This window comes from Vulpes lagopus, chromosome 1, assembly GCF_018345385.1.
Source record: "Vulpes lagopus strain Blue_001 chromosome 1, ASM1834538v1, whole genome shotgun sequence".
NCBI classification, from domain to species: domain Eukaryota; kingdom Metazoa; phylum Chordata; class Mammalia; order Carnivora; family Canidae; genus Vulpes; species Vulpes lagopus.
The window spans coordinates 110,087,323-110,113,197 of NC_054824.1; the positions used below are offsets into that span (position 1 = coordinate 110,087,323).

Here is a 25,875-nt window from a genome sequence, read left to right on the forward strand (position 1 = left end):
TAATAATTAATTGGGAGGGGGAAAAACCAGAAAGAATCTATGGATGAAAAGATTCAGGAAACATATCATACAACAAGCAGTATGTGGACTTTATTCTGATCTCAGTTCAATCAAATTGAAAAAAAATTTTAAATGGCATTTGTGAGACAACTTCCAATCTGCCTGAATAGTTTGGTACTAACAATATTACAACAAGCTTTTAAAAGCTTGTTGGCGAGAATGTGGAGAAAAGGGAACCCTCTTACACTGCTGGTGGCAAAGCAAGCTGGTGCAGCCACTCTGGAAAACAGTACGGAGGTTCCTCAAAATGTTAAAAATAGAACTACCCTATGATCCAGCAATTGCACTGCTACATATTTACCCCAAATATACAAATGTAGTGATCCAAAGGGGCACCTACACTCCAACGTTTATAGCAGCAATGTCCACAAAGCCAAATGTTCCAAGAGTCCAGATATCCATTGATATAATGAATAAAGATGTGGCATATATATTTTTTTTTCATACACACACACAATGGAATATTACTCAGCCATCCAAATAAGTGAAATCTTTCCATTTGCAATGACATGGATGGAACTAGATAGAGGGTATTATGCTAAGCGAAATAAGTCAATCAGAAAAAAACAACTTTTATATGATTTCACTCTTATGTGGAATTTAAGAAACAAAACAGAGGAATATAGAAGAAGGGAGAGGAAATAAGACAAAATCAGAGAGGGAGACAAACCAAGAGAGACTCTTAATCATAGGAGACAAACTAAGGGTCGCTGGAGAGGAGTGGAGGAGAGTGGGTAATGGGCATTAAAGAGGGTGCTTGATGTAATGAGCATGAGTGTTATACAACTGATGAATCACTGAACTCTACCTCTGAAACTGATAATACACTCTATGTTAGTTGAATATAAATTAAAAAATAAACTAAAATAAAGGCTTAATGATAGTATTGTCATTAAATTCTTTTTTCCTTTTTTCAAAGTTCTTCTCTTTGAGTGGTATATATCAAAACAGTTCCAGATAAAATTATATTACATCTGGGATTTGCCTTAAAACAGTATGTGGAAAGTTCTTCCAAATAAAACGTTTTAAAAATCATTATCCTTAACAGTTACTCCTTACCATTTAATTAGGTAGTAACTGAACCACAAGCCCATACAGTTCGATTAGCAGAAATATATTCTTTAGCTAGTTCATGTAGGCTCAGAATCAGACAGGCTCTGGAGTACTTTGGAATTATACTGAACAGAATTTGGGTTACTAATAATACCTGCTCTGAAAAGTTCCAGGGCCAAACTATTTCTGCTCATGCTCCATGATATAGTCCAGATGAAAGACAGTCAGCTCTAAATATGTTTATTAAAGAATTGTAAAAGATGACATAAAACTCTTAAGCAAGAATATATCCAGATGTGTTTCTACTCAATTTTACTCCAGGAATATATCTGAAGAAAATGAAAACACTACACCAGAGATATCTGCATCCCCATGTTCACTGCAGCACTGTTTACAATAACCAAGACATGGAAACAGACTAAGTGGCCACTGACCAATGAATGAATACAAAAGTTGTCATGTGTGACATATATATATATAAAGAAAATGGAAAATTATTCAGCCACAAAGAAAAAGGAGGTCCTGCCATCTGTGACAATATGAATAGGCCTCAAGGGCACTATGCTAAGTGAAATAAGTTAGAGAAAGACAAATACTGTATGATCTCACTTATCTGCGAAATCAAAAAAAAACAAACACAAACCTATGGAAAAAGAGATCAGATTGTGGTTACCAGAGGCAGGGGACAAGGATTTGGAGGAACTGGCTGAAGGTGGTGAAAAGATATATTACTTCCAATTATGAGACAAATTAGGTCCTGAGGATATAATGGACGGCATGACGCAATACCTAACACAGGTGTATGGTATTATCTGAACGTTCAGACAGTAAACCCGAGAGTTCTCATCATAAGGAAAAAAACGTATTTTTCATTTTTTTGTATCTAAATGGTATTAATGGATGCTAACTAAACTTATGCTAGTCATTTTACAATATATGTATTTTAAACCATTACAGTGTACATCTTGAACTTCTACAGTGCTGTATGTTAACTATATCTCAATCAAACTGGGGGAAAAATATATATAATTAGTTGACCAAGACAACATGTGCTTACATATTCTTGGTTCCAATAATAGCTAGGCAAGCTATTGGCTTTCTGGCAGTACAGGCAAAAGAAAAAGTAACCTCTAAATGAGAAGCATCAACATGCCCATGAACCCTCACTTTCCAATAAGGATATATGTATTCATATTTTATGATTGGCAAATATCTCCATATCCCTTTAAAAGGGCATTATTAAAAAACACAATAAATAATTTGGCTGACACTTATTTACCATTGAGGGACTCTATTTATCAGCTTATCCTAAATGAGTAACAGTGTAACTGAGCCCATGTATTTATCTAATCTGTTAATTTACTTTTCAATTGGGCAAATGGCTTCCAGTCAACAGAACAGTCATGCCAGACTGTAATCTAACTGTACACAACATCTCTATTTAATATATTAAATATATTTAATTTTTAAAATTATTTTATATATTAAGTCACTAAAAGAATAAACCTATTTAACTTTTTCAGGTCCCTCCTATATAAACCATAGAAAAAGACTAAAATCTGCATTTCAAAAGGAAATAGAGAAAGTGACAACTCATTCTATACATCACAACGTTCTAAACTACACATATATTCCTCAGTCCTCCACACTGTATTTGCATCATGCTAATCAATAAGCAACATAAAAATTATTTACTAAGAAATAAAATCAGATGGATTTTTGACCAAAATCAGCAGTGAACAAAATACCTGGGAATAGCCTGAGAATAAACTGTTTGTCTATGTAAATTAAATCTTTTTATTCCCAGACTGCCGGTATACAGTTGTCAAAAACTGGTTTATGCCTATTATTTAATTATATTTATGCATATATGTGTCTTATTCTAAAGAACTTGAAATTATTTTAAAGTGGCAAAAATTTGGGAAACTTAAGATATTCTTCTCCATCATGAAGACTGTATACCTAACAGTGTTTTTCTTCTTGAATGGACTAAATGTTCTAAAATGAAAAAATGCATATACAATTTTTTTAAAACTTAAATAAGCACTAAGCCTTATAATGTAGAAAACATCACACAACCCAAAAAGGCCAAAATCAGAAGAAAAATTAATCTCAAAGTAAGTAAGAACTTAACAGCTTCCAATCTTCTCATTTTCCTACTTACCAATTTATCATTTTCATTGGGCATTTCAAATACACATCTCAATTTAGAATCCATTAATTCATCGGGTTTTGCCTCTTTCCACTAAAAACGAAGAAAATAAACATGAGACACAGAAAGTAGGATTGTGACAAACAGGTTTAATACCTCAAGAGACAACTAATAGGTTTCACTTTAGGGAATAAGAGTAGCTGTTTGGAGCAGGGGTGGAGTCTGTGACTGAGAGGAAATGAATGCAGTACTCTGTCTGGATCACCCTGCCACTGTTATCTGGCAATACCATAGAACTTTTTATATAATCCTAAAGAACCCTACTATCCCCATTTGTTAAAAAAAAAATCACACTAACATCTCTAGAGACTGGAGGACTTTCTTCCTAGTAATAGCATTTCAAACTCTAAGAAATACTACTTCAAAATTCTTTCATTCTTGAAATTAAATCAGGATTATCTATAACAGATTTACAAATTTTTTTAAATTAAAACATTAGCTTTCGCAAATAACTATATAAAACCCACAGTTTAAACAACATCCCCTAAAATAAATTCTGTTCCACTTCTATACTTACCACAGCTTCCATATCTGAAGTGTTTGGTGGAGCAAAAATTGTCTGTACCATAAACTTGTGTTTACTCTTCTCATTGGGATCATAGTCAAAAGGCTGTAGCATTACTAAGTAAGAAGAAAGATACGTTATTTTGTGTCTTCTGCATTTGCTTGCTTATCTTTCCTATTCTTATCCACTAATATGCAAATTAAAAAAAAAAAAAACGAAGGGTTCAAGAAACCTAATACTGGATCGTTTACACTAAGGATCCAGAATTAATTTTTTAGTTTCCAGCTATTTTAACAATCCACAAATTAAAGCTATTTAAAAAAATAAATATAAATTTATGATTGTCCCCTCTGAATTTAGGTTTGGGAAAATTTTCAAAATGTTGCCAACATTAACTATTATAATACCTGTAAAGTCAGATTAAAATCTAGTAAATTGTCTACTGAAACCACTTATAAATAATATAAGGCTTCATTTGGTACTTAGTGATATCTTTTAGAATTAGACAACAGTTGGGATACCTAAAGGAGAAATTAAAAGTTAACTTCAAAACTCATTACTATATCTTAGTGTTCTAATAAAACTAATTTTTCAAAAATAGATTTTAAATAAACACCTATTCAAGACATGTATCTATCTGTTTAAATCTGATTTTAAGAAAACAAAGTATACAAGGAAAGGTAAACTCTCATCATTTTCAGTAATTTTCTAGCATCCTAATAATTATATTCAAATTTTTCTAAGCACTCAAGGTTTTCAGTAACCTTTAAGAAAATCTTTAGAGGCTCCTTGTAATTAGAAGTGATGTGAAATTTTGTAATATAAATTTAATAAAGGACTATAACAAATCTACAGTTAAACAATATATGTACATGGCATCATGTAAATTATTCTCCTGCTCACATGTAAATTACTCTTAAAATATATCTTCTATATATGTAGTCAAAACCTTCAAAAAGACAAACACAATTAAGCAAATATGAGAAATACCAATTACATAAGAAAATTATATTTCCGGGGCGCCTGGTGGCTCAGTGGTTGAGTGTCTACCTTTGGCTCAGGTCATGATTCAGGGGTCCTGGGATCAATTCCCACATAGGGGAATTCTGCCCCTACCTATGTTTCTGCCTCTCTTTCTGTGTCTGAAATGAATGAATAAATAAAATCTCTAAATAATTTAAAAGAAAAAAAGAAAATTGTATTTCCAAGGTGTATCTGAGATGTCCATTAACTCCCATCAAGGCTAAAAAATTTTTTAAAGGGACAAATACACAGCAGAAAAAAACGCACAGGATAAATGCCTCAGAATCCAGTAAAGCACAGTAAATGTCCATTAATGCCCTTCACTGAGCAATCACTGTAGACTCATCACTAGGATTTGAATAAAGAGAAAACTTAAAACATAGTTGTGACTTTATGAAAGTTTTACTGTAAGCTACTGCAGACATGTAACAAAAATTAAACAATCTTAAAAAGATCTATAAATATCAAATTGAAAGAATCCATAAAACTAAGTGCTAAAGAGAGAAAGGAAAAAAAGAAATGAGTATGTAGTACAGAGAGTCACTGAAGGAAAAGCTGCTAAAGGAAGGAAGTACAGTATGAGTGGCTCCTTAAAAAGAAAAGGTAATACAGTAAAACTTGAGCTAAATTCTGACTGGAGAAGAATCTGAGGACACTCTATGTAAAACAGTAACTAGAAAATGGCTGGAGTTTTTAATACAGCCCGGTGCTCAACACAAGGGGTTTATGAAGATGAAATGTTCTGAAAAGTACAAGTTGACCCCTAAACAACAGAGGGACTCAGGGTGCCAATCTCCCACACAGTTGAAAATCTGCATATAACTTTGGCTCCCCCAAAACCTAAGTACTAACTTAAGCCTACTGCTGACCAGAAGCCTTACCAATAACATAAACTGTGGATTAATACATATTTTCTATGCTGTATTATGTACTGTATTCTTATAATAAAGCTAAAGAAAATGTTATTAAGAAAATCATAAGGGGGCACCCAGGTGGCTCAGTCAGATGTGTGTCCAACTCTTGATTTTGGTTCAGGTGTGATCTCAGGATACTACTATCAAGCCCCACGTTGGGCTCCAGACTCAGTGGGAGTCTGCTTCTCTCCGGGCTCATACACATGCTCTCTCTCAAATAAATAAAACCTTTTTTAAAAAGTCATAAAAGAGTGGCACCTGGATGGGTCAGCTGGATGAGCATCCAGCTCCAGCATGATCTTGGGGTCTTGATATTAAGCCCTGACTTGGGCTGTGCTCAGTGGGGAGTCTGCTTGAAATTCTCCCTCTCCCCCTCCCCTGCTCAGGTGCTTTCTCTCAAATATATGAACTTTAAAAAAAAAAAAAAAAAGAAAGAAAGAAAAGAAAAAAGGAGGAGAGCCTGGGTGGCTCCATCAGTTAAGCATCTGCCTTCAGCTCAGGTCAAAATCCCAGGGTTCTGGGATCAAGCCCCATGTTGGGCTCCCTGCTCAGTAAGGAGTCTCCTTCTCCCTCTGCCCCTCCCCCCTGTACTCTCTCTCTCAAATAAAATCTTTAAAAAGTAAAAAAATAAAAAGAAATTTTAAAAATCATCAGATTTTTTAAATTACATACATTTACAATACCGTATTGTCCTTATCAAAAAAAACCTGTATGTAAGTAGATCTGTGCAATTCAAATTTTTCTTGATATACAATAAAAGTTCAGCAATCTAGAAACCTCAAAGAAAAAGTAATTCTGAATAGTTTTACACATTCCTAAGGATAAAACTAGATGTACCAAAAAACTACTTTTAAACACATGGATAGAAATAATTCTATCTTCTTCCAACTTAGCTAAAAGACTTAAAGATTTAGAGACCAACTTCCAGAATGCATGTACTCACTGCTTTATCTTCTTTCCCATCCATCTTTCCCATGAACTTGGACAAACACAAACTCTATGGTAAGTCCTTCACTGCCTTTGTAGTAAAGTTCTGCTTCTAAGTACCCTTCATGAGCTTGCTGTAAGGCCCTCCCTCTTTGTAAAATTTGGTGTTTTTAATCTGCTGTGGATTTAAAAACCAGGAAACTGATACAGAATTAGTATCTTAGGAATACTTACCAGGATCACTCAGGTATGTTTGTATGTTTTGTTTTGTTTTTAAACATATACATGGCTAGGCCATGCCCCTAGAGATTCTGAACTAGGAGGGGTCCCATGTGTGCTCCTGCTCCACCTGTTATCATCACACACTCTCCTATCAGATGGATTTCACAACATACAGTGAATGGGAGGTAAGAACTACTGCTAGAAAGTAAGAGTAAATGGTCTCTGCATTAAGCCTAAAAGGTTCTCCTCCCATAATTAAGATATGTTCTCATACTTGTTTCCTATTTCTCAGCTATGTCAGATATTGTTGTTAAGGAGCATTGCCTTGGGAAGTCTAACAGAAGAAAGGAAGTTTATAGAGGGTATTAACTACGGCACCAGCACAGACCCCACAGCAAGAGTAAGCAATCCAAAAAAAAAAAAAAAGAGTAAGCAATCCATATGTGGAGGGAACCAAGTATACTCTCTGGATTACAAGTAAACACAAAAGGGAGTCATAAAACTAAACTTTGGCATTTACAATGACAGGCAGAAACACTCATCTAATTTGATACAATCAGCAAAAAAGAGGCACTGTACATTTTTAAGACAGGATAATACTTGTATAGCTGCACGAAAATATGTAATAGCCAGAGATCTGAAAAGAATCCTCAATCACAAAAATGGTGTAATATCTCAAAGATAAAATAATAAGGGCAAGAATGCGGTAGGGAGTGGCAGAAATAAAGGATATAAAAATTTTAAAGTGACAATTATTATTTATAAATTGACCACAGACATCCCTAACCCCAATCCCAAGATAGGGGTGAGAAATGTTCTACAACAGTTAGCATACAGTAAGATAACAGAAGGATGTCACTAAAGGCAAGCCAGAATAACAAGAACTATTTCTCTCCCTCCAGGTGAAACCCTGCTAATTATAAGCAAATTCAACATAACCATAAAAATATCAGAATTCAGTACTGTTCCCATCCAGAACCTGATGTGCTACCTGAAACAGTCACAGTCGACCCCGGGTCAATGATCCCACTGTTAGGCCTCACGCAGTACCGACGAGGTGCTGTAGTCTTCACCTTGAAACACACTTTCCTATCAGATGGATTTCGCAACTTAAGATTTGTAGTGACTACATCTGTGAAGGGGCCTGTAAGATTTAAAACAGAAAAAAATGTTAATTGGATTCACACATACAAATAATTCAAAACTGAACGTACATAAGCTCAATTTTATTAAAGTATATGTAGTAAGTCTGTGACCTAACTGTATCAAAAGACTAACAGTACTTTTATCCAGGCAGTAGACTTACAAATGACTTCTATTTTCTTCTTTATTCCTTGCTATATTTTAACAAAATTTCTATATGAACAAGTATTATTTCTACCAAACAAAAAGTATTTCAAAAGTTTAATTTAAGAAATAAGCCCACAATCATATTCTCACAGTGTGCTCTTACCACGTTATTAAAAAGATGAGGTTTAAAAAAAAATAAATTAAATAAATAAATCAGATAGATAGATAGATAGATAGATAGATAGATAGATAGATAGAAGAGGTTTTTCAGTGGCCTGCAAATCAGTCCAAGTCTTCAAATTCATTTTACCAAGCAAACTGCAAAATTCTCTACATCTGAAGATACATCCAATGACAATAGTACTCTAGCTTCACACCTCTATTAGGATTGATTCATTCACTCGTTCACTCACTCACATATTTGTTAAGTGTTTATTAATGAGCATTATGTCAAATGCTTGAGATGCAAAGTTTCTAAGCTTAGTGATATACGCAAACATGAAATTATAAAACAAAAAACCCAGAAATGTAATTCACTCCCACCTGAATTAAGTTAGTCCTAAATTAGTATAACCTCATTTTTTAAAAAAGAGGGTAAAAGGAAAAATTATAGCCATTTTTTATCTTGGCTGAAGAAAAGCTTGTAAGCACTATGTAAATTAACTTAGCAATAAAATGAGTACCTTTTATTTTGGGCACAGAAGATAAACTTAAAAGTATGTCCCTAGAGGAAGCAATAACTACACACTTCTAACTAACCCAAAAGCAATTTTATTTTTTAAAGACGTTATTGTTTTTTAAGATTTTCCATTTATTTATTTGACTGGGCGGGGGGGGGGGGGGGTAGCTAGCGCTCCCACAAACAGGAGGAGCCAGAGAGGGTTCAGAAGCAAGTTCCCCACCAAGCAGGGAGCCTGATGCAGGGCTCAATATCCCAGGACCCTGGGATCATGACCTAAGCCGAAAGCAGACACTTAACTAAGCCACCTAGGTGCCCCCCAAAATCAATTTTAAATAGTTTTCAAAGCAATCAGGTTTTTTTTTTTTAAAGCAAAAAGGCTGAAATCAAAGACTATTATAGAGGCTATCCTTTTTTAGATAAACAAAAATAAATATGTCTTTTATAACTTTATAGTATTGAGTCCAGATTGAGAAAACAACTCTACTAGTTTCTCATTTAGCTGAATATTGGAAAACCGCCTAAGACAAAGGTTTGAACAGGAATAAATACAGTCAAATGAAGAGACGCATTAGGAAGAGTTAAAGAGGGGCCCCTGGGTGTTTGAATCAGTTAAACGTCTGCCTTCGGTTCAGGTCATGATCCCAGAGGCCTAGGATACAACCCCGCATCCAGCTCCCTGCTCAGCGAGGAGTCGGCTTCTCCCTCTGCCCTTCATTGCTCCCTACCCCGCCTCTGTTTCTCTCTGGAAAATCAAAATCTTTCAAAACAAAAGGAAGAGTGCAGGAGACGAAAGCAAACAGATCTGCCTAATGCAACCAGAGGAAAACAGACTTCAAAGTTAACGCCATTAAAAGGTACTTATTTCAAGTCCTAAGGAGTGAAATGATTTAAACCTACACTTAAAATTTTAAGTGTGGGCAGCCCCAGTGGCTCAGCGGTTTAGCGCCACCTTCAGCCCAGGGCCTGATCCTGGAGACCCGGGATTGAGTCTCACGTCAGGCTTCCTGCATGGAGCCGGTTTCTCCCTCTGCTTGTGCTTGTGCCTCTGCCTCTGCCTCTCTCTCTCTCTCTCTCTCTGTCTCTCATGAATAAATAAATAAAATCTTTTTAAAAAATTTAAAAAAATTAAAAAATAAAATGAAAAATTTTTAAAATTAAAAAATAAATTGTAAGTTGTAATATATTTTCTAATAAAGTTCTGGAACTTTTAAGAGGGAGAAGAAAGAAATGAGAGAACATTAGCAAAAAACATAAAGGCAGAGAAATAAGTTACCAAAAAATAAATGAAAAATAGCTATTTAAATCAACAGATACGCATGTTTTTTTTTAAAAAGAAGTATATATACAAAGTATTATTTTCTGAATAAACTGCTTTAATAGTAACATTAATCATTCAATTCGTGCATTATTCTACCCCCTTTGCTCTTCAATCCCAAATGCTTGGATTTTTCAACAAGCAGCTAATTAAGCTCCACCATACACTAGCATGGAAGAAGTAAAGGGGAATATTACAATATGTCCACATGGCACTTGAACCCACAGTATCACTGGCTAGAGACACATTTTAAACTACTAATGAAACCAAGAGTCTTAAGATATATAGATTCCATTTCTTAACATTCTCAAAATTCATAAATTACCACAGATATCTGAGAATGTGTAAATATTTATAAAACTATTTCAACATCAGTAGCAAGCATGGATTAAAAAACAATGTCTTAGTAACATGACAAAAGAAACCTTTCACAAAACTTTAATTTTGAACAATTCTACATTTTTATAACATACTTATGTAAGATTTAACTAAATTTTAATTGAATTTAAAATTTTAGATTTTAGAGGAAAATACCAATTTTCCAAAATAAGGTAAATAATGGACTATTAAAACTATTTAGAAAATGACCATGTGTCAATTTCCATCAACATATAAATTCTGAAATAGTACTTAAAATTTCTATGTAAGAGATTGTGGCCATGACACAAAAATGCAAACTATCTAAAGATGAAGATAGTATGTCCAAAGAAAAAAGCTCACCAATTTAGAACAAAGTTGTTAACTGGATATGTTAACCTTATCAGTACAATGTGACATTAGCCACCTAACAAATGAATAAGCCCAACTAACACTTGAATTTCAAAGTTTCTGCTCCAAGGTGTCCCTCTACCTGAGCATCTCAATAAGGTTTGCTCTCTGAGTGGACAGCTAAGTCTGAGCCCATTTTCCTGATTAAAATGGAAACTCAGCAAGTAGTGATAAGAATAACCAGATTTAATTCTTATAAGTCTTGAAACATCTGATCCACTTTTGTCTGATGAAATCTATATTCCACACCCCAAAATAACACACAAATATTCACAAAAAAATTTACATAGAATTTTTTTGGGGGTAAGGGTAAGATACAGAGATTACAGCCAGGGAGTGGAGGTGGTTTGTAAATAAAGAGACTGTTCTTGAACAAGAGTCTTGTCCAGTCTTTCAGGACCTGGACAATAAAAGGAGCCTGGGCAGCTATGGGCAGCATTTTACAACAAGATGTACACAGTTCTTTGCCTTTATTTGATAAAGTTTTATACAGCAGAGAAAAGACGATGTGTCTTTACTTGAAGAGCGTTTTATCAAGAATTTGGGTGGGAGAAGGAAGAATGGGTTGTCAAAGGGTGATCTGAAATTGTCTACAGTATTAAGCTGGAGCTTAATAAGTAATAATAAAGAAATTTCTAACAAAAATTGACAACAAAAAAGCTACCATGTCATAGATCTCTGAATCCTCTGGTTAAAAAGACCTGATGTAAAAAAAAAAAAGAAAGAAAGAAAAAGAAAAAAGACCTGATAAGGTAAATCTACCTTTACAGACCCTCAAAAATAGAGGAAAAGTTACATAATTTATTGAAAGCACTATAACCAAATTCTAAATCTGACAGTGATACCCCTTTCACAGGTATTTTGTCTGACATCAGGATTGAGTGAGTGGTGCTATCGCTGGGGAGAGAGAAGAACAAACAAGGATGTTAGACATTCTGCAATGCCTGAGCAGTCCCATACAAAGAGTATCATGCCCTCATCCTAAGGAATTTTCAAATACTCCTCCTAGAAATCCATACTGGTGAAAAACAGCTTTTCCAGAAATATTTCTATTGTGTATAAAATGAAAAAAAAAAAATGTGCCCTTTCCTCCAAAACCTGAAAAGGTTAAGTTTACCATTACAGAAAATTATTCTACCAACAGCAATGCCACTCATGATACTTGAATCACCTCAACTCTTGTATCAGCAGCCCTTTGTAGATGACACATACAATTCTACCCATATGTATAAATTTTCTTATTTTGCTCTTATTTCAAAATGTTAAAGAAAATTAGCCAGCTCTATTCAGATAGCTGTTGTGTTCTCCTAATACCAAACTTATTTGTTATTAGGAAGGTTACAAATATCTGGCTACTTCATTATCTCTTCTGTTATAGTCATGCCCCAACATTTACACTGAAATGTGTATTTCTTTTTTTTTTTTTTGAAATGTATATTTCATTATAAATTTACTTTTTACTTATCCTTTACGTTATAGTCAGGGAATTATGTTAAAAATTTAATTTTGTATGCTGGTAGGCAATTTTACATATGAATTTCATTTTGAGATGGTAAAGTGGGCATTAAAGAATATAAAATATAAAAATGTGATATCTTATCCAATAGGGTTAAAAACCACTGCATTTTATCAGTAACCCCCCTGCTTGACTTACTGAAAACTCATCCTTTGCAAAGCTTAGGTGGTTAAACAAGTAAATGATTAAGAAAAACAAGTGATTACCATAAAGTCAGCATACAGATCAATTTTGCAGGGAAAGAGGTAGTAACTGGGAGGGTACAAGGAAGATTTTTAGAATGATTGCCAAGTTCTAGTTCTTATTTTAGGCAGTGATTACTTGGGTATTTATTTACTTTTTGACCATTCTATAAGCTATATGTGTTTTTTCGTTTATGCAGAACACAAATTTTTTTAAGAAAAGCTGATCCTTGATTTAAAAAAAAAAAAGAACCTGAAAAACCAGTGGAAGAGCAGTTTTGATGAGAAAGTAAACATCTAAGCAATGTATATAAAAAACAAGTACTTTTTGAGGACTTCTAAAACTTAGAAAATCCTGTCAGTTGCCTAATGTAAATGCTTAGTTCAACATATAGAAACAATTACTGGAACAGCCCATTTTAAGATTACTTAATAATATACTAGTCACCAATCACAGCTACCGTTTCATACATATTTCCTAGGTTAGAGATGAAATTTCACTGTTTATATATAATCATATTCCATATAAAAAAAGAAAATTCCACATAATACAGTTTACACTTACTTGTATTCATCAACTGAAAAAAAAAAAACTAGAATCAAAATAACCCTACCTTTCATAATTACATGGGTCATCTCCTCATTTAGTCTCACTTTTAAGAAGCAATAACATTTCCTGTCATTAAGTATTGTGACCTAATTCCAACTACAACTGTTACTGCCAGTAAGCCAAAATCCTATACCCAGCCCCAAATTCTAAAAATCAGAAATGTAACAGACACAATTATGGTTTCTGTGTTAAAAAAATAATAATAATAATAATAAAGTCTGAACATAAATTTGAAAAAAAACCAGAACCTAAAATTTCAAAAATGTAGTAAAAGTTTAGAGCAGCTCACCAAAAAGGATGTCCCAAGTGAGACTAGTCTGCCTCCTTTACCTAAAAATATTTTTCCTGCATGAACTACCCTTTATACTCATATACCTAAAATACTAGCATTCAGAATAAGGATTTCCTTTTAAAAGTGGGACCCTTATTCTCCAAATCCCCAATCTTAAAAGGAACCCCCATTATGCTTATAACAGCTAAAAGTAGAATCCCTTTGAACAAATTTTTGAATGTTGTCATCCATCCACATTTTGATATGAATTGCCAATGAAGTTTTCTTGAAATGCCAAGGTGAGTTTAGTTGCAAAAAAACTGAGTTGGGGACGAGAAATAGAAGACAGCAGTTGGCTTGGTTTTTTTTCTCCTAACATTTTACTGAAAATTTTCATAAAAAGAAATTAAAATCACTGTAAACAATCAAATATCTATAACCTAGATTTGACAATTAACATTTTGTTGTAATTGAGACCTATCAATCTATTTATCCATCTCTGTCCATCCATCCATCTTATTCTTGATGCCTTCAAAGTAAGTTGAAGACATTAGAATACCTACTCCTAAACACCTCAGTACACATATCAATTTGAGTTCAATATTTGCTTACTCTAAAGAAAGTCAAATTTTAATTCAGGATAAGCAGTATATATGCTCTAAGCACAGAGCATTTCAGAAATAGAAAAGCCTCTGAGATGCAGCTTAAAAATAAACAGGCAATGTACATGAACATTCATCATGAACTCTGTGACATCTATCTAGGCTACCTACTCCAAAGCCTGTTGAGAGAGCATTCTCTACAGGTCTCTAGCATTTGTGCATGTTTTCGAAGTGGAGGCACTGGGGTTTTCATCCAGATTATTTGCCAAGGATTTATTTAAAGAGTGAACAGTCCTGGAAACCAATGCCTCCCTCCTGAGGAGAGAGCCAACTTTTCATTGTCCTGTATAATAAAGATAAGGTCTTCCTCCAGGGAAAAAGGTCAAGGTAAGTTTCCATGCAGCCCATTAGAGAAGACTCTGATTCTCTACACTCAAAGGCTTCTCAGCCATAATGCAAACACACTATGTGAGTAGCATCTGCCAGAACTGAACCCCTGTGTGTTGCCCCTTGAGGAAGCAAAGGAAACCACAAATATGAAGCTCATATCACATGCATGTCATGAATAATAATAAAGTCCCTTCTCTCTAAATCCAGGAATCTCATATCTACCAATATTCATAAAATTGTAGTACATTCAATTTTCAGACCCTTCAGTTCTTGACAAGATCTTTCTGAGTTCTTGGCTATGAGGAACAGACTCAGAGACCTCTGAATAATTAATACCAGTCAGTGCAATGAACCAAAGCATGAATCCTGGAGGAGAAACATGGCTGACCACACAATTCACAGAGCACATAATCTACACCTCATGGCACTTCTCACTTTATTATTTATGTATATCCCTTACCTCATCCAACTAAACTATAAGCTCCCTAAGAAGCAACAGTCAATTCATTTTTGAATGAACTGGAGTAATTAAAACAGACCATAAGTCATAGGAGCTGCTTAATTTGTTGGCTCCTATGCACTGTAAATATGGTTGAAGAGTCCACTTCGATTTTTTTTTTAATCAACATGCAACAAAATAAAAATCAGAAATATGCAGGTTTTGTTTCAAATGCTGTAACTCTCGGTCTTCATAAGTCATTTATGTCAACCATCACATTTTTACCCCTTCATCCTACTTTATTGAAACACAATAGGTAAAAATCCTAAAGAGGAAAGTTGGATGCTCATCCCAAATATATATACAATGCAGCTGTGGCAAAGGAGGTGATGACTACACACTTCAGTGTTACCACAGGTTTTAGCTGATTAAGTTTTCCAGTTACATAAAGATTACACTGCTGAATACATGCCATGTTAAAATAATCATGCATGTGAAGTACATACTGTATTGTATACAGAATATTACTAAGAATCTACACAGTTAATAGTAACATAGCAGTAGTAGTAACAGTACAAATACTGCTAACAAGAAAAGTTTTCCTAACAGCTAGCCTTTATTGGGTACTCATCATTCATCAAGAACTGTGCATGAATTATGCACCTCATAACAAGCCTTTGTAGACACTTCATTAACCTCATTTTACAGATGGTAAGTCAACTCAGGCTCAGAAAAGTTAAAACACTTGTCCAATACCATAAACTACAAAGCAGTGGAAGGTGGAAGTCAAACCAGGTGTAACTCCAGAGCCTGAACTTTCATTAATTCTATATGTATTTTATGCAAACTACCTAGCCACAGTTTTTTTCCTAATTCAAAAGCATTCCACATAGATTTCTGCAGCAATAAACCATGAAGCTGCAGTCAAATCTGTAATAGATGAAAACGATTTTTAAATGAATATTGTATTTCCCTTGGTCCCATACACAGGTCATTAACTGGGTATTTCCTAAAATAAGTATCATAAACAGTAAGAAAATATCTTATGTCTTACATCCAAGAAAACCCTAAAACATTTTCATTAGAATTTTTTTAAATGAAGTCACCTTAATTTGTGTTCTCTATTTTTTTTTTCCCAGATACACTGAAATCTCAGACTTGAACGTAAGGTCCATGAAGACTGGGTCTCTGTTCTGTACTGTATCCCCAGCAGCTATAAAAATCCCCTGGCAAACAGGTAGTGAATAAATATTATACTGTACAAATAAACAGAGTACTACTTTCTGGAAAATAAAATGAGTCAATTCTATTCAAGGTTTTAAAAATACTAGACAGAGACGCCTGGGTGGCTCAGTGGTTGAGCGTCTGCCTTCAGCTCAGGGTGTGATCCCTGTCCAGGGATCAGGTTCCACATCGGGTTCCCTGCAAGGAGCCTGCTTCTCCCTCTGCCTATGTCTCTCTGCCTCTGTCTCTCTCATAAATAAATAAAATCTTGAAAAAAAACAAATAAAAACACTAAACCTATCTTGTTACAATGTTTCACTAACATTATGAAAAATGGATTCTGAGATTAATAATGTATCATGAATACATGATCAGACTCTAGACGAAAAATCACCAAAATTTAGATATAGTAGTGTGTAGTCATTCAAAAAAAAAATACATACACAAAAAAATTTTCCCATTCTAGGTGCTTTAAATCATAGATAAAAGCAGCTACCAATAGGCAGGAACCATATCTTATTTCTTCTGTACCACTTTCAAATAACGTAGCAGTATTCTGATCAGTTAAATACTCATTCATTACTTTCACATGGAAAAGCACCAAGTCAAGCCAAGTCAAGACTTCTATTCTCTTCATTCCTTTGGAAGCCTTTTGGAGACAGAGGGTCTAGTTTTTGTTATTGATGGTGTACTTTGACATTTGTAAAAGCTAGAAGATAGTCCACTGAACTAAAACCAGCTAAGTGAGTGACCTTGAGCAAATCACTTGACTTCTCCAAGACAGTCTAATCGCCTGCATTTTACCATCAACAGACAGAATGACCTCCAAAGCTCCTCTGGGCTCTAAAACTATGTGACATTATGATCAATTTCACTTACGGCTTTAACTAATGAGTATCTTCTACACTATGGTAAGATGGCAGACAATTCAATTCTAAATTTTCACAGCTTTATTAACATTCTGCATAAAGTTATTGTAAACATTTTAGAAGTGATTTTTCAGACCTTTTGATGCACAGACTACTCACTCTGACCTAAACAATCCCAGTAACAGTCTTGAAAACATGAGGGAGAGAACAAATAAATAGTCTTTTCACAGAAATAGAACATTTTGTGACTTTATCTTCCACTGTGTAACCTTCTAAAAAAAAAAAAAAAAAAAAGATGTACACACACCTAAAACACTACACTAAAGAGAACATTTCCACTTGAGGCTAAACATGAAGGATGCCTGCTACTTAACATCTTTATTAAAATAGAAGTGGATCGGGATATCCCATCGGTTTAGTGCCTGCCTTCCGCCCAGTGCGTGATCCTGGAGTTCCGGGATCGAGTCCCGCGCACATCAGATTCCCCTGCATGGAGCCTGCTTCTCCTTCTGCCTGTGTCTCTGCCTCTCTCTCTGTGTGTGTCTCTCATGAATAAATAAAATATTTAAAAATTTAAAAAAGTATAATAGAAGTGGATCCATATTTTAAGAGTTTAGATAACTTTTTAAAATCTAGATAAGTAGGATGGAAGGAAATAAAAGGAAAATTGAGGGATCCCTGGGTGGCGCAGCGGTTTGGCACCTGCCTTTGGCCCAGGGCGCGATCCTGGAGACCCGGGATCGAATCCCACATCAGGCTCCCGGTGCATGGAGCCTGCTTCTCCCTCTGCCTGTGTCTCTGTCTCTCTCTCTCTCTCTGTGACTATCATAAATAAATAAAAATTTTTTAAAAAAAAAAGGAAAATTGATAGTTGAGGAAAAACAGAAATAAATGTTTTCAGCACCACTTAAATATCTAAAACTCATTAGCTTAGAATCAAAATATTCATTTTGAATATTCATTTTGTGTCACTGTGTCATAACATGAGGAAATGATCAAATATTAACAGAAATACAGGATATAAGTGTGTAAAATTATACACACAAAACATAAAAAGAAATACGTCAAGCGTTATTATTTCTAGATGGTAACCTTGAGTAATTTTTATTTGCTTTACACCTCTCCATCCTTTTTTCAATTCTCTATTGAAAATTTTATAATCAAAAAGGACTTTCAAACATGTATACATATTAGCTTAATTTGTTCATAAAGCTTTTTATTTGGAAAGTACTGAGGGAAAAACTGAAAATATTCAAAAAAAAAACACACATCTTCTGAGGACTTTATTATTGAAGTTTTTGGCAGTGGAAACAGAACTCAAAAAACAAGACTAAGTGATTCAGTGATTCATCCTCCCCAATGTTGTAAGAGTAAATTTGGTTTTATAGAGAAAACAACTAAACAGGAAACAAAGATACTCTATCCTTTTAAAGGTATGGCAGTCATTCCAAGTCACATCAGATTAAGTACTAAAGTAAACACATATAAATGGATATACAGGTGTGGATGGATATATATGGAAGTACAGTTACAAAAGAAAAGTTGTCAAAATGTAGGCCCTAAGAAACTTATCAAATTACAAGCTAAGTATATTAAAGTCCTCTCATGTTAACAATTCTTTTTTAATTAACATCTCTATTTTTAAAAATGGTAACTGAATTCTTAAAAGCGAATATACTCAAAAAAAGAAAAAAAAGCTAATATACTCAAACTCATTCATTTAAACCTGAATTTTGAAAATAGTACAAAATGTTCATAATTACTCTAGTTATAGAGAACATTCCAAATGCCAGTGAAAAGCAGCCAAGCAAACTATGGGGATATTAATAAGTCATCAAAAATATCTAAGTGGATGTTTTTCCATAAAAATTTAAGACATTGATCTACATTACTCTCATAAAAGTGAAATCATAAAGTTGAACATATTTTCACAAATTATGAAGTTCAATCTTGTTTAAGCAACAAATTTATTATGAAGAACAAAATCATACTCAAGAGTTTATTATAAAGAATACAAGGAGTCTCAATGACACAGGAAATGAAGTATATAGCTGGCCTTAAAACAAGAGGCTGCAGCGTGCCTGGGTGGCTCAGCTGAGCATCCAACTCTTGGTTCCAGCTCAGGTCATGATCCCATGGGTCGCTCAAGTCAGCTTGAGATTCTCTCACTCTGCCCCTCCATCCACTCACACACATGCTCTCTTATAAATACATCTTAACAACAACAACAAAAAAAAAGATAGAGACTGCATTCAAGAGAAACTGATTCCTGGGACCACAAGATCTCTGGTCAGCTTTCTCCCCCTCATCTCTCTCACCTCGTTGCTTCTGCTTACACATGGCACAAATCAGCCGATTTTAAAGATCTAAAGCCAATCGTCTAACAGTACATTTAAAGGGCTGGCATCAAAATTCTGGCTGGTCAGCCATCAGCTTATATATTGGCTAGCCTTGGGTTACACTGAACTAACTGACACTGGGAGAAGAGGGACCCTAAAAATGTATCTGCAGGAGCCATTCTCAGAGAAATAAATACCCCCAAACAAATCTACCCCACTTCTCACAAGAGACCATCAATTGATGTCAATAATAAGAGTTCAAAGAAACAACACATTTAATATAGTTACAATTTGTAATTATAGGACAGCTATAAATTACATGGTTTTCTATTTGTCTTTATATAACTTGATTTGTGAACTGTTACCAGAAGATTGCAAACATTAGACTTGTTTTCTATTTACCTTCCTGTAATACACATTATTAAAAAAAAAAAGACCTCAAACTGTAAAAGATTTAATTAGTTAAAAATAAAAAGAGGTAACACAGGAAAAACAAATGAAAACTTTGATCTAATCTTCCAAAGGAATCAAGACTAATATAGTAATTTTAAGTTTTCCTCTCTCATAAAAAGCAATGCATGTTCACAGTGAAGTCCAGGAAAACACAGAAAAGTAAAAATATAAAAACAAAGAGAGTTGAATCCTAAAGTAGAGCTAATCATTAACATCTTCTTTCCAATTTTTTTCTTGCACATATTACCAGAAACAAGCTCATATTTATGTAATTTTTCAATGGAGAAATAAGGCTGTTCCCATCCATCAGCATCACTAAAACTGGGACTACCAGACACTACCTATACCTGATGCAACAGAATTCTACCCCCGAAGGTATTTTTACGAATATAAATATTGAAACCTAAGCCTAATCAAGCCTTCAAATCTAAATCCAAATTTATAGGAAACACATTTCAGACACATCTAGAATATTAGACATTCTACTGAATGACCCGATCTTCTCAACAATAGTATGACCAAAAAAAAAAGGGGGGGGGGTGGGGGGGAGAGGCAGAGTTTAAAATTAAGACTTGGATACATGACAACCAAATGGCATGCACAGAAGACTGAACAGCAAAAACAGAAGTATAATTAGGGAAATTTTATTTTATTTATTTTTTTAGGGAAATTTTAATAGATTAAATATTTGATGATATTGAATGGTTATTTTTGGTTTAAGATGACATCATAATTATGTAAAGAAAATGTCCTTTTATTAGAAAAGAAAACTCAAGTTTTAGGTTCAAATGTTTGATATCCAGAATCTATTTTAAAACACCACAGCAAACATACAAAAAATAAACATGATAAAATGCTAATAATTAAAGGATATGAAATTATTAAAGTATAAAGTTTTATTACAATGTTTTTATGGATGTTTGAAAGCTTTCATTAAAAGTTTTAATCTTTTGGGCAGCCCGGGTGGCTCAATGGGTTAGCACCGCCCAGAGCCTGATCCTGGAGACCCAGAATGGAGTCCCACATCAGGCTCTCTGCATGGAGCCTGCTTTTCCCTCTGCCTGTGTCTCTGCCTCTCTCTATGTCTCTCGTGAATAAATTAAATCTTAAAAAAAGTTTTAAGCTTTTAATCTAGTAATTTGAGTCACATTTCAATTATAATAAACAAGTTTTTGCAAATAATAGCTCCCCTCTTACTTTCAAACTTTCTTTTTTAAGATTTTATTTATTTATTCATGAGAGACAGAGACAGGTAGAGATATAGGCAGAGGGAGAAGCAGGCTCCCTGTGGGGAACCTGATGCCGGGACTCATCCTGGAACCCTGGGATCACACTCTGAGCTGAACAGACACTCAACCACTGAGCCACCCAGGTGTCCCTAAACTTCTTTTAAAACTTTTCAAGGCTGAAATAAGATCCATCCTATATTAAAATTTATCACCTCCACCCCTGGAAGGCAGCTGAGACTTCACTGTATAATCCCTCTAGGTTAAGATCCAAAAGCCCAAGAAAGAAAGGTCAAGAAGTGCCTCTTAGAAAATAAAAAGATGTTTGCTAATGACTCTCTTCACAGAACATCTCTGCATGGTGAAAGAAGGTCTTATTTAAAGGAAATTAAAGGATAACTAGTATGGTAGACCAACAACCAAATTACCAACACTAACAATCACAAAATACCAAACTTCAAAAACCAATCAAGTTTTCCCAATTTCTTTACACGTACTTGTCCACTTCATAGAAATATTGTGTTTTCTTCTTTTTCTCAGCTGACAAACATACTCAAAACCTTCTGGGCCAGAACAACATCCAGGAAATCAACTAGTCCTGCCTCACAGTTCACAAATGGAAAGGATGAAGCACAAAGATGAAAAAAAAAAAAAATCATTTATGGGTTAGTCCTATCCCTTTTAACAAAATGTCTTTTCTGAAACTATAAAATTTTGAAAACACAACTACCTGCAAAGGCAGATGAAAAAGCCTACCAAAAAGAGATCCAAGATGAAAAACATGAAATTACAGGAGTAATCATCAGAGTCCTATTAACGCAATCAATGTTTATTGGACAATCATCCATGCCAGATCTTGTTACCACGGACATAAAAATAAAATAAACGAGTATATCCTCAAGTAGTTAACGCTACAGTTTGGGAGAGAAAAAATATATTAACATAAAACTATGTAATGTGGTTAAATGCAGATATTACAGATAAGCACAAGCTTCAGCACTGGCCTGAAAAAGGAAGGTGGTGACCAACTTGGATGGCAAGAATCAAAAGGAAAGGATTCTTGAACTGGAGACTGCTTGACAGATATGAGGGAGAACAATATTCGGGACAGAGCATGTGCAAAGTCTTGCAAAGCTTGAAGTGTTGGGGAAAATGGTTTCATGTAACCAAAGCTATGTGCAGAAGGGAATGGAGAGGCAGGCATTGGGTTTTGGACTTTTTCATCTACACTCTGGGAAAATGTGCCAGCAGGTTCGATAACCCAAGGGAGCAACAGCATCGAGTTTGCATTTACAAAGGATAGTTCTAGCAGCAGTATGGAAGAGAGGCTGAAGAGAGAGGGACACTAGTGAAAAGCAGGCCTGTCTACAGACTTGTAGTAGAAAAAGGGCAAGAGATAATGACCTAAAATAATAACCCAAAGCCCAGATCCCTAAGTAATACATCCATATAACCAAAATCTACTAGTTACTTTGCATTAATCTCTTTAAAGGACCTAAACACATTTAACACACCTGAAAAGATCAGGACCCTCCTCCTATCGCTCTCCCACACACCCCAAGTAAAACACACGTGGTCCTCATTCAAATACCCAGCGTTTCTTTTTTTAGCACAGCCCAGTTATATACGCCAGAAATCTCAAAGACATCCAACACACCTCTACTCTGCAGGAGCGTTATCTAATATAGACCACCAAGTCTCACTGGCTTGACCCTCTAACTTTTCACCATCTCCAATACCTCAGACCAAGTTGTCACCTCTTGCCTGGACTAAAAAAAACTGCCTAATCTCTATCTTCTAATATTACTTCATGTTGTTACCAGAATTATGGAAGTTGTTTTAGTACAAATTTGAGTATCACTACATTCCCCCCACTCTACCATTCCCCCCACTTATAATCCCTGTGAGATAAAAACAAAATTCCTTACTCAACCTAGAAACCAGCACCACACTCATGAGATTACTTTAACATTAAATGTTTCAGGTTCCCTCCTGCCACAGGATCTTTGTAAATACATGCAGCGCCTACTGCAGTTTTCTTTCCTTTTCACCTAGGAAACTTCTCATTCTTAGAAAATCTTAGTCCAATTGTGTCTTCCCTGAGAAGATCAAAGTCCTCAATTTTATGTTTTCATAGCCCTACACACCTCTTCAGAGCTACAGTTCCTTTTGCTGATTACCTGACTGGTGTCTCTCTCTCCGACTGGGACTGCTGCATGAAAAACAAAGATAGTGTTTTATTCAAAACTGTACTTCTAACACTTACTCAATACTCATACATTGCAGAAATTCAAATCTTTATTGTATAATTAAATGAATTAAAATAAATAAATTTAAAAGCAGAGTTGTTTTAAAGGAGACAGATTCAAAAATTATCTCTGGGATGTAGAAATACAGATTTTAATTAGCAGATATACAGAGTATTTCTAATATAAATAATCACGATGCCACCAAAAAATTAAAAATATGGAAGGCAAGTAAGCTTGGGTTATAAAAAAAAAAAATCCTTCTGGGATATATCAAGTTTGAAATGTCTGAGTTAAGGAGTGCTTGGGTGGCTCAGTCGGTTTAGTATCTGACTCTTAATTTTGGCTCAGGTCATCATCTCAGGGTTGTGAGACCAAACCCCATGTGGGGTTTCTAGCCTGCTTAAGATTCTCTCTCCCCTTCTGTCCCATACTCCCCCAAAAACTGAGTTAAAATTCAAATCCAGATAGTCAGCAAGCAATTCTAAAACTGACTCTGTAAAGTCTTAATTAAAATACAAATTTGAGTGTGAACCAACAGGTGCAAAGATAGAGCAAGGAAGAGAAAGTGAAGCCATCAAAAACAATGAGACTGAAGAAGCAAAGTTCACAGAGATAAAAAACCAAATCAGAATCCCAGAAATATTAGCAATTAAGAAAAAGCCCATAAATGAGACAAGAGAGAGAGCAAAAAAGAAAATTAGAAGACAATTACATAGAAGTCAAAAGAATTGTTTTTAAAAAGAGGAACTGTTTTTAATGTAAAGTGCCACAGAGATATGAATTGGAAATGATCAATGCGATCAGCAAGCAATAAGCATTGAGGACAAAATACTACAGGGGACAAGAGGTGAGAAACTGGACAGTGCACACGGACAATTTTTCCAATAAGTCTGACTGCAAAAGAAATGAGGGGCAGGGAGGGACATATACCAGAAGGAGTTGGGAGTCAAGTACTTTGCTTATTTGCTTTTACAATGAAAGACTTATGTGTACTTGTATGTTTAAAGGAAGAAGCCAGTGGTTGAAAACATGAGAGGGAAAATATCTGAGGGAACATGGTCTAAGTATGAGTCATGAGGGATTCTACCTTAACCAACAAAAACAGCAGAACAAACAAGCTTGGATAGGAGAAGGGTTTTTCTTTCTTGGGTTGGGGGTGGGGTGGGGAGTGGAGTATAGATGTGTAAAGATGCAACAGGTGTTAAAAGAGAAGACAGCACATCATGGAAGACCTTAAATACCACACTAAATATATATATATATATATATTTATTTATTTATTTATTTTTTTGATCCAATATATTTGGATCCAGTGGGCAATCAAGAGCTACTTGAGAGCTTTTAAGGAATGGAGTAATAAGATGTCATCTGTGGCCCAGAGAAGGAGGAAATCACCCTAGGGATCGGATGAAGCCACTGTGAAATAGGAGCTGATCTGAAAGACCTAAAAATTTGCCAAATATCTACCAAGAATAGAAGAACTCTACATCCTCACTTGTACTTCTCAGTATTATGTTGCTATTCAGATGTTCTGGCTGACATCACAGGTTTCTTGGTTCCTCAGAGAGCTTAATTTTCTTTATTGGCTTGATTTTGTTATGGGCCACCTTTAACAGAATGGTTCTGGTCTATTTTCCTTTCTCTGATTACTAGGAGGAAGAATACACTCACATTTTATTTTAGCATTTTCTAAATGTCCTTCTTCCAACTTTTCTCCAAAACCACTAGTAGGTAGGAAAAATAAAACATATAATACAATAGAAAAAAATGTTATAATAGTAAAACTATTACAGCACAAAGAAACCATCTCTCAGATATAATATCAAATTTCAAATCTGAATTCTAGGTCAAATTACTGACAGTGTTTAAACAAAATTTGGTAATACCTACCTCTTTTTCTTTACTAATCCGACAAAAGAGCTACCTTAGCATTCATTACACCATTACAAAAGCACCTTCATAGGTTAACAACTGTATAAAACAAAATTTTTAATAAAATAGAGGTATTAGAAAAATGTATTAAACTGGTATCTGTTTCTCCATAATTGTGCAAAGTGCTGATAATTCCTATCAAGACGATTGTCTTGCATATGACAGAAAAATTCACCACCTATTCTCAAAATGATTAAATGAGTCACTCTTGGAGAAACTTGATCTCCATCAAGTGTAGAGTTCAAAAGAATTCAAATAAGCCTACAAAAAAAGATAAAGAATTTAGCAAACTATCCTTTAACACACTTAACTAAAAACTACAGATGATTTAGGGCAAGTCAGAATGAAATGACTATGTATCACCATTAAACTAAGGATAAGGAGACTGTGGATTCTAAATAAGTCTCCTCACTTAGTGTTGAACTGTGCTTTGGAATACCGAGAGGTTTCCATCAAAGCAAATTATTTACCTTTGACTAGAAAAATAACATTAAGAAGAAAGGAATCAAATGACCTCAAAGGTCATCTCTCCTAATTCATCCTACCCCTCCTATTCCCCAATCCTCCTCCCCATTATCCCACCCTGGAACAGAAGCACAGTT

General features: G+C 34.7%; 1 protein-coding gene across 2 annotated transcripts in view; it reads right to left on the minus strand.

Moving 5' to 3' along the window:
- VAPA (VAMP associated protein A) overlaps positions 1–25,875 on the minus strand; it is a 43,793-nt gene that overhangs the window by 14,914 nt on the left and 3,004 nt on the right. For both annotated transcript variants that reach the window (XM_041751690.1, XM_041751700.1), the window contains exons 2-4: positions 7,908–8,060; positions 3,843–3,946; positions 3,278–3,358 (exon numbers count right to left, since the gene is read on the minus strand). In XM_041751690.1, coding sequence (XP_041607624.1) covers positions 3,278–3,358; positions 3,843–3,946; positions 7,908–8,060 — 338 coding nt within the window. The remainder of the gene's footprint in view (positions 1–3,277; positions 3,359–3,842; positions 3,947–7,907; positions 8,061–25,875) is intronic.